We start from the raw sequence: 16,926 nt of genomic DNA on the forward strand, positions 1-16,926 counted from the left end.
GGAAGTTGAAGGTTCTATGTGATTCAGTTCAGTCATGTCTTGACTTATGAATAGGCTGTGCAGGACTCAGCACTAATTAGGTTCCATGTATTGCTACAACAGAAAAAAGTAAAAATGAGTCACTCGGCTTGCAGTGAAAGAAATATAGTTCCAGGCCTTTTTAAATTTTAAAGTAAGCTCACCCCCAGTACTCTGGTTATAGTGTAAAGACAGTAAAATTATTTAAAAAAATACGATACACACTATTTATTGTGATCAACAGCTCAGTTTATTAGATGTTTTAATAAAGTAAATCCTTATAGTGAAAACAACATACTAGAAATAGCTTTTGAAAAGCCATTTTTTTATGATATGCTTACAAAGTGTCAGACCTAAGTGAAAACATCCACCACGGTGGTAATACAGTGAACAAGTTTCCTGTGAGTAAAGCTGAATGCTGCACAGATAGGCTGACTGTTTACAGCCAGATTAGCTTCTTGATACCATGAAGATCAGACTTCAAATTTGTAGGAGGGCAGCTTCTAAATGTCGCTGGTCTTTTTAGTAAAAATTCCACTTTCTCAGCTATTCTGGAGTTTCAGAGAGGAATTCCTTTGGCCTTAATGACATTTACTCCAGAACCACGCTGCCTTTTTGATGCCTCTTCACCCTCGAATAGGGACTTATTGTATCATCCGTCACAAAATCATACAGTACTTTTATCCAGGAATTGTAGTGGGGGAGGCTCTCATAGTACTCAGCTGCTATCTTCCTCACCTGGAAGGGAAAATACAGCAAGATGAGTGAGTGCTGAGTCCTATTACAGATGACAGATGAACATCTGACACACACACTCAGGAGAAACCATGAGACTTTCTCCCGCCTCCCTCTCAAATAAATAAATAAATAAAAGCAGCAGCTTTGGGAATTCTAAACAAAAAGCAGCTTACATTTCAGCAGTAACATATACTTGATCCTCTAGAGTTAATGACGTTCCAACAAGCTCTGAGGGACTAAATATACTGGTTTACTTGTAAAAGTTGGCAGCTGGAATCTTTAACAACAAATACTTGCAATCCAGTCAGCATGCTGCTTTTTAAGTGTTGTACTGCATGGCCGCCACCGTAGGGTTTAAAGGCACCACTTGATCCCCTGCCATTAAGGAACCTACAAATACTGATCAATTATTGTGGCATGCCAGTTAGAAATTAATCACTTATCAAGTGTGCGATTCAGCCATCTCAAGTCGAGAACGTCTTTTAAAAAAATTACTGCCAGTGTGATGAGCAAGCAAAACTAGTTACTGCTGAGTGAGAAAAAATTCTGTGGCTTCAACAAAATGTACAAAAACTACCCTAATAAATCCCAAAGGAAGACAAAAACACAGAATCCAAGATGTTGAAGAGAGACAGCACGAAAAACACAGAAAAAATTAAAGAACCTTGTTATTGTGATAAGAATATTCTAAAATTGATTACAGCGATGGTTGTACAACTCTGAACAATCTAAAAACCATTACATTTTAAATGGATGAATTGTATCTATGAGTTACATCTCAATAAAGCTGTTAAAAGAAACCTTGCTATACATACCTGTTAACTAACCACGTGACAGTTATATGCAACATAACTACTGCAGCACAACAACTGTAGAACAAGATACTCCTTGGTATACACCATAGGCAAAGCCGGAAAAGGAAGACTCAAGAGAACTCTGAGAACGTTTGTTAGTTTAGCTAAGCAACAGGAAAACAGTGAGGAATGGAGTGGGAGCTCAATACTCACTGATGAACCATGGGCCTTAGGTCAAGTAATGTTTGAGCTGAACAGTTCAGGGACTGTTCAAGAAAATTACAAGTCAAAGTATGTGGTTTATATTGGAAAAAATTAATTATTTTGCTCCGAAGGTGACTGGCTTTCTCCTTAAACCATAACCTCCTAAAATATAAAAATATACTGTCCTAGTCAGGGAAGAGGCAAGCAAAGGTGGGCCGCACTCTTCAGGCCACAATGACACAAAGTAGCTGCAGCAGCACCACATTACACCGTTTCAAAGCTGTCTTCGGCCAGCTGCGTGGTGCTTTCCCCCATTTTATTTAGAAAAATGTAAAACCGACAGAAAAGTTAAAAGAACAGAAAAACCAACACCCATATGCCCTTCACCTAGGTCCACCAATTGACACTATGTCACGGCCACTTTCTCTCTCTCCATATATAGTACCCACCACATACTTTGCTCTCTCTTTGACGAAAGAAAGCTGCAGACATTATATGAAAACTAACCCCGAATTCTTCACCCCTAAATATTCTACACATATCTCCTAAGAACGAGGACATTCCCCGACAAGACCATAATACCATTACCGCACCCAAGAAATTTAACAATGACACAGTATTATGTATCACACGGCCCAGATTCAAAATTTCCCCACTAACTCAATGTCCTTTCTAGATCTTCCTTTCCTCAATTGGCAATCCAATCAATAATCAAACGTTGTATTTCATTGTCATGTTGTATACGAGTCTGCAGACAGTCAACATTTAAAAACTGAAGAGGAAATCTATAAAATTTGGTTGGGTGGATATGATAGCATAAAATACCTGGCTATGGTTCCCTTATATCACAGCTAAAAAAAAAAATCAAAAAACCCTGATATTACACATCATACCACTTCCCCTTTTTAGAATTACAGAAACATTTTTTTGGTAATGGAATTGTAAAAGTTATCCATTCTGAGGATGGCAAGTCTAATAAGAGAACTCATCAGAAATACAACTGAAGTTTGGAGAGGTTCATCCTGTTTTGGGAAGGGTGAAAGGATGAGTGTCAACGGGCTGTCTTTCATTTACTCCACAAACGACACACTGAAAGTCTATGTGACAGGAAACAGATGGTCCCTACCTGTGGGAAGTCTGTGGTACTGGAAACTGAAGTTCACTTATTTTGCAGAGCAATTATGTAGGACCTCTGTATTTCACAACAAACCAACACAAACCTTAGCTAAGTGTGTTCAGTTTAACAGTGATAAAGGTTATGTGAACTTTTGCTCCCTTCACAGAGGGAATTCATTCTCTATTTCTGAATTACGTTACATGTTAGCCAATTTTGCAGATCCCCCAACATTCTAAACCAGATGTGTTACCGCTAGGCTTAGGGATCCAGGACAGTGAACTCTTTGTAAAGTTAGGCTGGCCAACTCAGGACTTGGACTCTTGCTGTTTTCTTTGATGAACAGCCTAGATGGACAAAATACACTAGATTCCATTTTAAATGAGCACGTCAAAAGTAATTTTGATCATATAACCATCAGAAATTAGAACATGTATCAAATCCTTTACTTACCAGGGGAAGGCTTTTTCCGGGAATGTTGGGGAAGTCATGGTGTTCATTATGGTAACCCACATTGAAGGTGAGTAAATTCAGAGGCCCATAGTATGAGTAAGTTTCGTGTCCTTTTAAGAACATGTAATGTTCAGCTATAAAATGTCCAGAGATTGGGTGCAAACCTAGGCCAAGTAAGGTTGCCGCCAACATGTAGACTAAAGATTTAATTCCCAAAACGTAGTAAATCGCAACGTCAAAAGTGATCTGGATCACAGTATTGATGATTTCCAGATAAGAAATTGGTTTGGGGTTGATGAACAGAGGCCGAAAAGCATAAAAGAGAGGTTGAAGAATAACCCAGATAAACTTTCTGAAAGTGGTACAGAAGAACCAGCCTTCAAAATCAGTTGGAATATCCACATCGACGCCATCACCACCGAGGTATCGATGATGATCCATGTGATACCTCTTAAAGGAAATTGAATATGGAACACCAATAGGGAGATTAGCAAATATTCCAAACCAACGATTCCACATAGGTTTGCATTGGCCAAAGGCACTATTGTGGGAAACTTCATGAATAGCCAGAGTCGTTGAATGATTAATGCAGCTGCCAAAGGCATATGCCCAAAATAGGACCCATTTCCAGTCCAAGTCCTTCACTAAGTAAAATGCAACAAACTGAGTGAGAACCATCAAAATTACAATCCATATCAAGTTGGAATCAGGTTTCATTAAGGATTTTATCTCTGGATACTTTGCTGTAAGGGAAAAACAAACAAAAACTCAGAGACTGAGAAAAGTGCACAATAGTTCTGCAATTATAATTAAACTAACATCAATTACATTAACACATGGATTAATTCTTTTCTTTTTCCAAGTCATTATATGCCCTCTATTAGAGACTTTATCAAATATTTGTCTACTACAGGGAAGGAGTGTATTCAACAGTAAAGTTACTAAATACTATGTCACAACAAATTGAGAATTTATGCGGAAAAAAATAAGGCTCAAAGTCTAGACTCTCCACAATAACAGAAAGATAGTCACAAATGAGTAAAGATTTCATGTTATCTAGTTGCCTTTTCACTCCTAACAATTTTTTGTATATTAAATTTATAAGCTTTACAAAGTGGTAATCATAATCTGGTAAACCTATGTGTCTGGCAGATTACAGACTATTACAATATACTTTTATGTAATATATATACAATATACTATATATGCAATATACTCATATATAATATATACATATTATATACACTATATTATATACTTAGATTTCATAATTTCCTTTTTAATGACTAAATCACTTCTAGTTGCCAGTTGTAACTTCTAACCATTTTCCTATTTTTAGACATTTAGATATGTAAATTTTTGCCAATGTAGACTTTTTCTCGTCACCTGGAAATTAGGGTAATTTCCAAAGAACTCTATGGATTCACAACACCACGCCCCCTTCTTTCTTTCTTTTTGCATTAGAACTGAACAATACAAATCTGTGTTAGATTATTTGTTGAATTCACATGCAAATATCCAAGTATTATGGAAAGGGCCAGTAATAAAAACCTCTGCATTTCAGGCAAGTGTTCCTACAGGCAAATACAGATTCTTCTCTGTATCCCGGCACTCCAGAGATGGAAGCCCAGATATAATGAACATCTTTTGTTTTGTGTGTTGTCAAGTTATGTTTGACCCAGGACAGCAAAAAGGAGAAGGACCTTTTTCTTGGGACAGGTCTTTCAGAGTGTTCTTGAAAAGATTCAGAAAAAAGAAGAGCAGCTTCACCCTCTTTTCTCTAAAGGTGAAATGAAGAATTCAATAAAAGCTTAAAATGCAAGACAGGAAGTTATTTAAGTCTAGTTTTATATATAAGAAATAAAGGTAGTGTTAATTCGAGGTAATTATTCTTGTTTCTTTCCTTTCCCCTCTTCTGTCTCCACTCCCTAACCTCTCATCTTTGTTGGTATTAGTTCATTTCATCAATGTTAACAATTTTGTAGGCAATAGGCCAAAAGAAATAATCCTTTTGAGGGTTACTTTTTGATTATTGATTACTCAATAGGTTTGAGTCTAAAATTAATTACCCTGGGATAAATGAAAAACTCAAATAAGTCATTCATTAAAATATGGGCATTTTGAGCAGTCCTCCAAACAAGTGTTTAATTCATTGGTGGACAAGTAATAAATCTTTTGTATTAAAATGTGTTATTTCTGTTTAGAGCTCCAGCATTTTTACCTTACATAAAACTAGATTAAATTGACACGTCTGACAAGGGATAGAAGATAACACACACTTCGTAGTTACACTAAAATCATGAAACAAAGATGGCACATCTTTCTCAGACAAATCAACTTCCTCCAAGTAATTCTGTACCAAATTTTTGCAAAGCTGTAATAGTATATAAAAATCAATACTAGCATGCCAATATAATTAAATGGGGGGAAAGAATAGTCTTTTCAACAAATGGTGCTGGAAAAACTGGTCATCCATGTGCAGAAGAATAAAACTGGACCTCTCTCTTACACCAAACACAAAACTTACAAAAAGGATCTGAGTACTGATACATGCTACAACATGGGTGAACCTTGAAAACATTATGCAAAGTGAAAGAAGTCAGTCACAAAACACCAAATATTTTATGATTTCATTCATAAGAAACATCCAGAATAAGCAAATCTATAAAAACAGAAAGATTAGTGGTTGCCCAGGACTGGAAGATATGGAGACTGCTTATGAGTATAGGGTTTCTTTTTAGGGTGACAAAAACTTTATGAAGTTAGATTGTAGTGATAGTTTAAAACTCTGTGAATACACTATAAAAACTCACTGAATCGTACACTTTAAATGGGTCAACTTTCAGGACTTCCCTGGCGGTCCAGTGGTTAAGACTGCGCTTCCAGTGCAGGGGGAACGGGTTTGATCCCTAGCTGGGGAATTAAGATCCCACATGCCCTGCGGCATGGCCAAAAAAAAAAGGATGAACTTTATAGTTTGTGAATTATATTTTAATAAGGCTGTTAAAAAAATGCTGTTTCACTGTGGAAGTACAGCAGTAAAAGGAGCATTTCTTGTGATTATCTGACCCACTAATAATGGTCTAGTTCCTAGCCTTCATTAATTTCGTACATAAATTTTGTAAATTTAGCATACAGATGGTGGTTGTTAAACAACATATCCATGTTCTCTGGTGCCTCTCTCTCCCCCAAAACCTGATACATTTGAGAAATATCTCACCACTTAAGTATAATTTAAACAAGTCTCCAGATTTTTATCTTTCCTGAGGGTATTCCATCTCCACCCCTGAGATGGAACACTGAGCAGTATTTATTTACACCTGCAGGGAAAATGACGTTTTCATTGAGAAATATGTAGTCCTTCTACTTTCCAAGTGAAACGGTCCAGTGATGATAAGTTTGTGGAAAAAAGGTTCAGTGTTGAGATAAGCATGAACAAGCACCTTTTGACTTCCTTGATTTTCTGAATTTTAAATAGATAGCTAAGTTCCAGTATTCAGGAGTTGGTTTTTATAGCATGGATACCAGATTATTCTTATGTAATCAGATCAGGCATAGATAAAATGTACCACATGCTATCTCCTATGTGTGATTTGCAAAATACACATTTAGATTAAAAATAAAAAGGAAAGCATCCAAGAACCAAACTCTCTTAAAAGTATACCCTTAATAGCAACTATAAAGGTTCAAGCTCCCAACTTACTGATTCAATTTTAACAAATCCATTTCAAAGGGATCTACTAACTCTTTTTTTTTTTTTAACAATTTATAAAGTTCCATTACAGTGTAAAATAGTCCCTAGTGTCAGAAGGATATGGGTTTAAATCTAGATTCCTCCATTTACTAGATCTGTGACCACATGCTACCAAACTCTGGTTCCGCTGTTTGCGGGACTCAAGAGACAAGCATTGGCTGGAAAGGAAAGGTTGCTTTATTCAGGAGGCAGGCAACCTGGAGAAGGTGAACTCTAGTCCAAGAGACAACTCTGAAGGGTCTGCTCGACCATGAAAGTTTTTAAAGGGTTAACTCCTTTCTTTTTGTGAAAACATGAAATTTCTTACTTACTCAACAAAAATCTGGGGCTTGATTTTTCTTTTCACTGCACAAATGGATGCAGAGAAAGAAAACTAGGGGAATACTGTGTATGAGAAAGAATTCCTCCAATTCAATTTACCACCCACTAGTTTCCAGATCTTTGAAACAATAGCAAAGAGGTTAAAAGCAATGCTTTGAAGGTAATCTAACCCAGATCAGAACTCCCCTCTAACATTTACTTATTCACTCTTACTTCATCTTTAAAACAGGGATAACACCTACCTAATTACTGGGAGGATTAAATTGTGTAATGTTTGTAAAGCACTCACCACAACGCCTAGCTTACCATTAAGAGTACCCTGGGAGAGATGAGAGAATTCTCTGTATAATGTAGAAGCTGCAAATAGCTGAGCGCCTTACACCTCTAGAGAGTTGAATAAGGCCTAGTTAACCTGGTGTAAAGGCCCAAAACTAGCAGTCAGAGGACCATTAGGCTAATCTTGGCAAGTCTTCCATACTTCATTCAGCCTTTTCGTCCACAAAACTGGGATGGATGAAAAATATATATGAATCTGCCCTTCTTGCATGAGCCTCGTTGCGAGGATCAATGAGAACACCGTGAGCGCAGCAGGATCCGGACCCTGGAACGCTTACCTTTCCGGCCCGAGAAGCCCCTGCGGTCAAACGGGTCGGGTACCACGAGTTCCCTCCCCGGCCCAAGGCGGCAGCCGCCGGCGGCAGGATGACCCGCTGGCGCTGACCAACGTCAGCGCGCCCCGCGCGTGGGCCGCCAGATGCTCCAGGACCACGCCCTGCCGCGCACACGCTCGCAGCCTGGCTCTGCCGGGGCCGGCTACCGGGAAAGGGAGAGGAGGAGGAGGGGGGGGGGAGGAGGAGGACGGAGACGGGGACGGGGAGGAAACGGTGCCGACCGGCGGCACGAGAATCTCCAAGCGAGAGGATCTACCCAAGGGTGGCCTAGTCGCGGGGACTCGGCTCTGAGCAAACCCTGGCCTCGACCGCACGCCCGCGCTTGGGGGCGCGCCTGCGCCTCCCAGTCGAAGGGCCGGGGCCACGCGGTGGGACGGGGGAGCGCGGGGATCCCTCCCTCCCTCCCGCTCCGGCCCAGCGCCTCCCCCGGCTTTTCCCGCGAGGCCAGACGGCCCGGGCGGCGGTACGCGGCAGAGAGTCGACTCTTAACCGGCCTCGGGCGCGCAAGGGCCGCGCGAGGAGGGCGCGTCCCGGTGGCGGGAGGCCGCGGACGCACATAACGGGGCGCGGGCCCGGACCTCACCCAGGATCTCCTGGCGCCGAGTGGCGTGCGGCTGGTCGGTGTAGACCCACTCGAAGTCTTCCCGCGAAACGCGGTTCCCCATGGCGGCGGCGGCTTGCGGGCCAGCTGCCGGCTCTCGCTCCTGGCCGGGATCCTCCGAAGCTTAGGCGGAGATGAAAGCGAAGGCGACGGCTCCGCGACTGGTGTCAGCTGGCTGCTGCGGAGGCGGAGAGCAGTCGCCGACCGGGGCGGAGCCTCGAGGCCCCGCCCCTCAGGCCCCAACCACCACCACCACGCCCGCCCCGGAGCGTGGCAGGCCGGGCGGAGGCCCCAGCGGTGGACGGGATTCCGCGGCTCACTGGCTGGGGGTTCTGAGATTCTGTGACTCGGCGACCGGCTGAGACCGAGTTCCTGCAAGTCCCGGCTCCTTGCGGCCTGTCCTGCGCGGTGCCGGTGCCCAAGGCCGGAAAAAGGTGAAAAAGGAAAGAAAGGTCTCGAGTTAAATAAGACTGCTCTTTAGCGCCTCGGGGGAAGGCCGGAGCTCGATCACGAGGATCCTTGGTCATAAATAAATGGCGACTCGCCCAAATGTTGTTTGATTTTGAAAAGCAGCTTATTCACTGAGCCGTTTTTGGCTGCCTTCTGGAAATAATACCTCAGGAAAAAATGCGGAGCTTGTGGTGATTAAGAGCTAATTAAGAAAAAGGAAATCACTGTTGTTGAGAGTGAAAAATGATGAGGAATTTGTTGTTTTCCCTGAATTATTCTTGTGTGACTATTTCTCTTACAAGGTGATTGCTCAGCCATACATCTGTCTCAGAAGTCGTTTGAACCACCACCTTCTGAAAGAGAGTACATTTTGTTTCAAAATTAATTACCACTTTTCCATTCAAAAAGAAACTTTGACTAAGATTACAAAAAGGAAAATAACCAACAGGGTGTTCTTATAATAAAAGAACACCACACACACACACATACACACACACAAAAAACCACAACGAAATCTGATCAGACCCCTAGATCCAACTACTAATGTATAGAAAATAGAACAGAGGAGCATGTTAAACTACACCATAGAGATAGAATCAGCAAGATCTTGACTGTGGGAAACTCTACAGGACAACATCCTGGGTACTTTAATAAATAAAACGCAAGGGAAACAAAAGAGGGAAAACCTACAGATTAAAAGGGGCTTTAAAAACATCAATCGACTGCAACGTATTGATCTTATTTAGATTGTAATTCAAATTGTCAAAAGCTTTTAAAATTGACATGAGATCATTTAACTCAGATGTCGATTAGATAGATGTGTGATGATATTGAGAAATTATTGTTAATTTAAGTGTGATAATAGTGTTACGATGACAGTTGTTTTTGGTTTTTTTTGAAGTCCATATCTATTAGCGTTTCATACCAGGGGAAAAAAAAAAACCTCAAACTAAAACAAACACATAATGGTACATGCGATTAACCTTACTATGCTATGCCACACTAAAAAAAAAAATGAGTAAGGTCTTTATGTCTTAATAGATCTCCAAAACGTACTGTTAAATGCAAAACACTGGGTATGGGCTGGGGCGTGGAGTATATTTCATACACAATACATATATAATATGTGTTTCCTTGGATATGGTTTAGAAAGACAATATAGGTTTAGAAAGACAACCAAGAAATTATTATTGTAAGAGAGTAAGTGGGAATCTAGGGGAAAGGGTTGGGAGGGAATGTTTTCACTTAATCCTTTTCACCTTTTACATTTGAATTGAATGTGGATTTTGACATTCTAAAGAAAAGGAAAAGAATTCGGCTACAGGATTTTTGTGGGGATTAACAAGCATTTTCATTACACATAGGCATGTTTCTTTAGTGTGGACTTTTTTTTTTTTTTTTAGCGTGGACTTTAAAAGTTTTTAATGTGTTATCTTTCATATCTTTTCCTTACTCCTGCCAGGTAGTTTATCTTGAAGCAATCATACCAGTTATTCTAGAAAGGCACTATCCAGTCTGCTGTTAAAAGCTGTGGGTGAGGACTTCCTGATGGCGCAGTGGTTAAGAATCCGCCTACCAGTGCAGGGGACACGGGTTCGAGCCCTGGTCGGGGAAGATCCCACATGCCAAGGAGCAACTAGGCCCGTGTGCCACAACTACTGAGCCTGAGCTCTAGAGCCCGCGTGCCACAACTACTGAAGCCCGCGCGCCTAGAGCCCGTGCTCTCCAACAAGAGAAGCCACAGCAATGAGAAGCCTGCACACTGCAACAAAGAGTAGCCCCCGCTCACCGCAACTAGAGAAAGCCCACGCGCAGCAACGAAGACCCAACACAGACAAAAGTAAGTAAATTTAAAAAAAAAAAAAAAAAAGCTGTGGGAGAATCCCAGTAGTTCCTGGTGATATTGGGAAATATCAGACAATGTAGTTTTCAGAAGAGGGCAGTCATACTTTTGAAATCAAGATGTTCTTCCATGTGGATTTTTCATTGTCCATTTTTAAAAATTTTTAAATGGGCAATTCATTTTTTAAAAATTGAGGTATAATTGATTTGCAATATTGTTAGTTTCAGGTATACAGCAAAATAATTCAGTTATATATATAAATATATTTTCAGATTATTTTCCATTATAGATTATTACAAGATATTGAATATAGTTCCCTGTGTAAATTCTTGTTGCTTATCTATTTTATATATAGTCGTATCTGTTAATCCCATACTCCTAATTTATCCTCCCTGTCTCCTTCCCCTTTGGTAACCATAAGTTTATTTTCTATGTCTATGAGTCTGTTTCTGTTTTATTAATAGATTCATTTGTATTATGTTTTAGATTCCACATATAAGTGATATCATATAATATTTGTCTTTCTCTTTCTGACTTCAGTTAGTATGATAATCTCTAGGTCCATTGATGTTGCAGCAAATGGCAATATTTCATTCTTTTTTATGGCTGAGTAATATTCCATTGCATATATATACTACATCTTGTTTATCCAGTTATCTGTTGATGGATACTTAGGTTGCTTCCATGTCTTGGCTATTATAAACAGTGCTGCTGTGAACATTGGGGTACATGTATCTTTTTTTTTCCCTCTTAACTTCAAATATATCATTTATTTGTCTTTTTGTTTGTTTATTTGAGTTCTAATGAGCAAGAAACTTTGGGAAGGAAAAGCAAATAACATTCTTACCTGAGTAATCAGATCATAGTGTTAATGGTTAATTAAATTATACTTAATACTCTTGGAGGTTACAAACCCTTAGAAAATATTATGAAAACTATCTTCTTTCCAGAGAAACACACATACACAAAATGTAGTATACAATTTTGGGGAGCAGGTAGTATTTACATACTTTTTGAAGCCCATCACAACTTAGTTTTCTGAGTTCAGGTTAGGAACTCCTGGTTAAATAATCTTTAAGATCCTTTCCGGTTGTGTTCTCCTAAGATAAGACAAGTGCCAGTCTTGTATCCTTGCCTGTATATGGCACCAATCACTTCTTCTTTGTCTTCCCAACAAATCCTATACGGAAAGAAAAAAAATTGAATGGCAAGTCTTCTTGTCTATTTCACACTTGGGAAACTTGGATCTGCAGCTCTACCTTGGTGAGGTCCAACTATTTGGATCAACTTTTGATTATTTTATTTTTTAATTAATTTTTATTGGAGTATAGTTGCTTTACAATGTTGTATTAGTTTCTGCTGCACAGCAAAGTGAGTCAGCCGTACACATACATATATCCCTTCCCTTTTGGACTTTCTTCCCATTCAGATCACCACAGTGCATTAAGTTCCCCATGCTATATGGTGTATTCTCATTAGCTATTTATTTTATACATAGTATCAATAGTGTATATGTGTCAATCCCAATCTGCCAATTCCTCCCACCCCACTTCCCCCTCGGTATCCATAGATTTGTTCTCTATTTCTGCTTTGCAAATAGGATCATCCATACCATTTTTCTAGATTCCACATATATGTGTTAATATACAATATTTGTTTTTCTCTCTCTGACTTACTTCACTCTGTATGACAGTCTCTAGGTCCATCCACATCTCTACAAATGACCCAATTTCATTCCTTTTTATGGCTGAGTAATATTCCATTGTATATATGTACCACATTTTGTTTATTCATTTATCTGTTGTTGGATACTTAACTTGCTTCCATTTCTTGGCTATTATAAATAGTGCTGCTGTGAACATTGTGGTATATATATATCTTTTTGAATTAGAGCTTTCATCTTTTCTGGATATGTGCCCAGGAGTGGGATTGCCGGATCATATGGTAGCTCTATTTTTAGTTTTTAAAGGAGCCTCCATACTGTTTTCCATAGTGGCTGCATCAAGTTACATTCCCACCAACAGTGTAGGAGGGTTCCCTTTTCTCTACACTGTCTCCAGCATTTATTATTTGTAGACTTTTTGATGATAGCCATTCTGACTGGTGTGAAGTGATTCCTCATTGTAGTTTTGATTTGCACTTCTCTAATAATTAGCAACATTGAGCATTTTTTCATGTGCCTGTTGGCCATCTGTATGTCTTCTCTGGAGAAATGTCTATTTAGGTCTTCTGCCTATTTTTTTTTTTCTTCTGCCTATTTTTTGATTGGGTTGTTTGCTTTTTTTGATATTGAGTTGTATGAGCTGTATGTATATTTTGGAAATTAACCCCTTGTCGGTCGTATCATTTGCAAATATTTTCTCCCATTCCGTAGGTTGTCTTTTTGTTTTATTGATGGTTTCCTTTGCTGTACAAAAGCTTTTAAGTTTGATTAGGTCCCATTTGTTTATTTTTGCTTTTTTAAAAATTTGCCTTGGGAGACAAATTAAGAAAATATTGCTATGATCTGTGTCAGAGAATGTTTTGCCTATGTTCTCTTCTGGGAGTTTTACGGTCTTATATTTAGGTCTTGTCTTATATTTAGATCTTTAAACTATTTTGAGTTTATTTTTGTATATGGTGTGAGGGAGTGTTCTAATTTCAGCAATTCATTTGCTGAAGCCCGAAAGATACATTTATGATAACATAAAAAAGGCACCTAGAGATAAATCTAACAAAAGATGTGTAAGATCTTCAAAAGAAAATAATAACACTTTATTGAAAGACATAAAAGACAAATAAATTGTGAAATAGACCATGTCTGTGGATTGAAAGACTAAATACCACAAAGGTGTCAATTCTCCCCACTCTTACAATTCATCTACAAATTCAACGTATTTTAATAAAAATTCAAATGGGTTTTGGTGGAACTTGATAAGCTGATTTTAAATTTATATTGAAGAGTAAAAGGGTCAAGAATAGCCAAGGCATATCAATAAAAGAACAAGGTAAGTGGACTTAGTTCACCAGATAAAAAAATTCTTATAGGGCTTCCCTGGTGGCACAGTGGTTGAGAGTCCGCCTGCCAATGCAGGGGACGCGGGTTCGTGCCCCGGCCCGGGAAGATCCCTCATGCCGCGGAGTGGCTGGGCCCGTGAGCCATGGCCGCTGAGCCTGCGCGTCCGGAGCCTGTGCTCTGCAACGGGAGAGGCCACAGCAGTGAGAGGCCCGTGTACCTCAAAATAAATAAATAAATAAATAAATAAAGATAGCATATTAATAATACAATGTAGTGTAATATAGATAGCATAGTATTAATTCAGGGATAAATAATATAATAATGGGACAGAATAGAGGGTGCAGAAATAAATCCTATCAGTATATAGAAATATAAGATCAGTGAGGAAAAGGGAAGATTTTCAATAAAAATGGTGCCGGGATAATTGGTTATCAATATGAGAAAACATGAGATTGAAGCCATCTCATATTTTACACTAAAATTAGTTCAACGCATCTTATAGACTTAAATGTGGAAGGTTAAACGAAGAAGATTTTGAATTAGGAAGAAAATATTATTTAGGGAAGTTTAGAAAAGTGATTTCTTAAAAGAAGATACAAAAGGCACAAACCATCAAGAAAACATATTTTGAAAGTAGACTACTTCATTAACTGTAGAAACTGTTCATCAAAAGTCATCATAAAGAGTGAAAAGACAGGATTTCCCTGGTGGTGCAGTGGTTAAGAATCAGCCTGTCAATGCAGAGGACACGGCTTCGATCCCTGGTCCGGGAAGATCCCATATGTTGCGGAGCAACTAAACCTGTGCGCCACGAATACTGAGCCTGCACTCTAGAGTCCGTGAGCCACAACTACTGAGCCCACGTGCCACAACTACTGAAGCTGTGTGCACTAGAGCCCGTGCTCCACAACAAAAGAAGCCACTGCAATGAGAAGCCCACGCACCACAACGAAGAGCAGCCCCTGTTCACCACAACTAAAAAAAGCCCAGGCGCAGCAACGAAGGCCCAACACAGGCAAAAAACAAAGAGTGAAAAGACAAACTATAAACAGAGAGAAGAGTTTGTATGTATAAATACATACATTTATTGATTGTATGTTTTTCCAACACATACAATCAATAAATGACAAGTATTCAAAATATATAAAGAACTCTTAAGAATTAAAAAGAAAAGGAGGGCAGACTATAGAAAAAAAGAAAAAATAATAATTTAACAGAAATGGAAGCACTAATGGTGTATCAGTCAGAGTCTAACCCGAAAAACAGACACCGCATCAAGTACTTACAGCAGAGGGAATTTAATGCAAGGCACTAGTTATACAGGTGATGGAGGAGTTGAGAGGCAAATGGGATAGTGAGGACAATGTGGGAAACCACTCTCATCCCCTCAGCTGGGCCAACAAATGTAGGAGAAAATGTTCTAGGACCCCAGAAGGCAACATTATCCAGTGAAAGCTGAAATCGCTGTGGGCATGTCTGGGAAGAGCTCAAGACACAACGACAGCAGGCAAAGCCCAGGGTAAAGAAGGGAGGGGAGAAATCTCTGGCTTCACTTTCCTGCCTTCAAGTGTCCTCCACAGTGGGGGGGACACTATTAGCCAAATTCGGCCAGAATCCAGCTGACATGGGAGCCCACAAGGGTGAGCCCCTCTGCCGTGCACTGCAGGAAAACATGAGGAATGGATCTGAGGGCACACAGGCATAAACTAGCACAAATGACCCAGGATGAGGTGAAAAATGTTCAACCTTATTACATATCAAGGACAGGCAATTAAAATCCACAATCAAATACTATTTTAGAAGCTCTCCTTTCCAGCAAAACAACTATAACTGGTGAAAGTTTTAGAACACAACAGCTATTTAAAGTCTCTGGAAGGTGCCCTAAGGGCGTACAGCAAATGAAATATTTATTCAAGAAAATCTACTAAATCTCAGTAAGAACAACAAATGTCTATGGTACCTGAACCATGACCTACTCTTTCTCCCCTTAACCCAAGCTCAGCATAACAGATGCTCCTCTCCAGGTAGCTGTGGCCAAGAAGATAAGGCTCCCTATTCCCCCAGCTCCCAGTCAAGGGCTGTGGTGTCCTCCCAGGAGGGGCAGGTTGCCAGCATTTCTCATGCTTCCACCTCAAGCCCCTCACCTCAGTTCCATGTTGCAGAGGCTAAATTCCAGGAGAATGTAGCCAGGAAGTCAAGGGTCCATTCATCCACTCAGCCATCTCATAGAGTGGAGGCTCTACAACAGTTGTGGCAGACTGAGAATACTGGGCCCTCATTTATCCTCACTTCAATTTGCTTGTATCCCTGGAAGGGGACTCAAATTTAACTGGATCAGATTTTGGAGCAAATTATGCTCAAGGACATTACCAAAAATAATAGAGCTATCAGCCAGCAATTAGAGAAATCTAACAGCTGGGTGTAACACAAACAGAAGCAGACATCTTAACAGACCAGGGAAATCCAAAAAAGAGGGGACATATGTATACATATAGCTGATTCACTTTGCTGTAAGTAGAAGCTAATACAACATTGTAAAGCAACTTTTTGGATTTCCTTTGCATTTAGGTTGTACACTTTTCTTATTTGAAAACTCGTTCTTATTGCTGAATCAAAGTTTATGCTAAAACATTTTCAGACTCACTTTGGAGAGATTAGCAGCAGATGACAGATTGGTGTCTGTAGTAGTAGTTTCTAGCACAAACTCACCGACTGCATAAACTTTGATTCAGCAATAAGAATGAGTTTTCAAATAAGAAAAGTGTACAACCTAAATGCAAAGGAAATCCAAAAAAGAGGGGATATATGTATATGTATAGCTGATTCACTTTGCTGTAAGTAGAAGCTAATATAACATTGTAAAGCAACTATACTCCAAAAAAAATTAATTTAAAAAATAAATTAAATAAAAAATAACTTATATTTTTAAATGCAAAAAACAAAACAAAAACAACAAAAAAAAGAAAA

The 16,926-nt window shown here is 39.5% G+C and overlaps 1 protein-coding gene across 2 annotated transcripts; it reads right to left on the reverse strand.

The window, feature by feature from the left end:
• Positions 1 to 249: 249 nt before the first annotated feature.
• Positions 250 to 8,868, reverse strand: DEGS1 (delta 4-desaturase, sphingolipid 1). 2 transcript variants are annotated; one of them, XM_032639240.1, is made up of 3 exons: positions 8,651 to 8,868; positions 3,322 to 4,064; positions 250 to 1,816 (listed from the first exon to the last, which is right to left on the reverse strand). In XM_032639240.1, exons 1-3 carry the CDS (start codon positions 8,730 to 8,732, stop codon positions 1,760 to 1,762), a joined length of 882 nt encoding a protein of 293 aa, XP_032495131.1. In that variant the 5' UTR covers positions 8,733 to 8,868; the 3' UTR covers positions 250 to 1,759. The 2 variants fall into 2 exon arrangements, with proteins under 2 accessions (XP_032495131.1, XP_032495120.1); XM_032639229.1 differs by having other exon boundaries at positions 250 to 756; positions 8,651 to 8,861.
• Between the last annotated feature and the right edge of the window lie 8,058 nt (positions 8,869 to 16,926).

The sequence above is a fragment of the Phocoena sinus genome, chromosome 1 (genome assembly GCF_008692025.1).
Source record: "Phocoena sinus isolate mPhoSin1 chromosome 1, mPhoSin1.pri, whole genome shotgun sequence".
NCBI lineage: Eukaryota > Metazoa > Chordata > Mammalia > Artiodactyla > Phocoenidae > Phocoena > Phocoena sinus.

Excerpts from the sequence above, each read along its gene's own strand:
- DEGS1 (XM_032639229.1), bottom strand. The coding sequence starts at position 8,732 with ATGGGGAACCGCGTTTCGCGGGAAGACTTCGAGTGGGTCTACACCGAC. Across the intron at positions 4,065-8,650 it reads TCGGCGCCAGGAGATCCTGG|CAAAGTATCCAGAGATAAAA; the intron begins GTGAGGTCCGGG and ends TTTCCCTTACAG. Across the intron at positions 757-3,321 it reads CCGGAAAAAGCCTTCCCCTG|GTGAGGAAGATAGCAGCTGA; the intron begins GTAAGTAAAGGA and ends TTTCCCTTCCAG.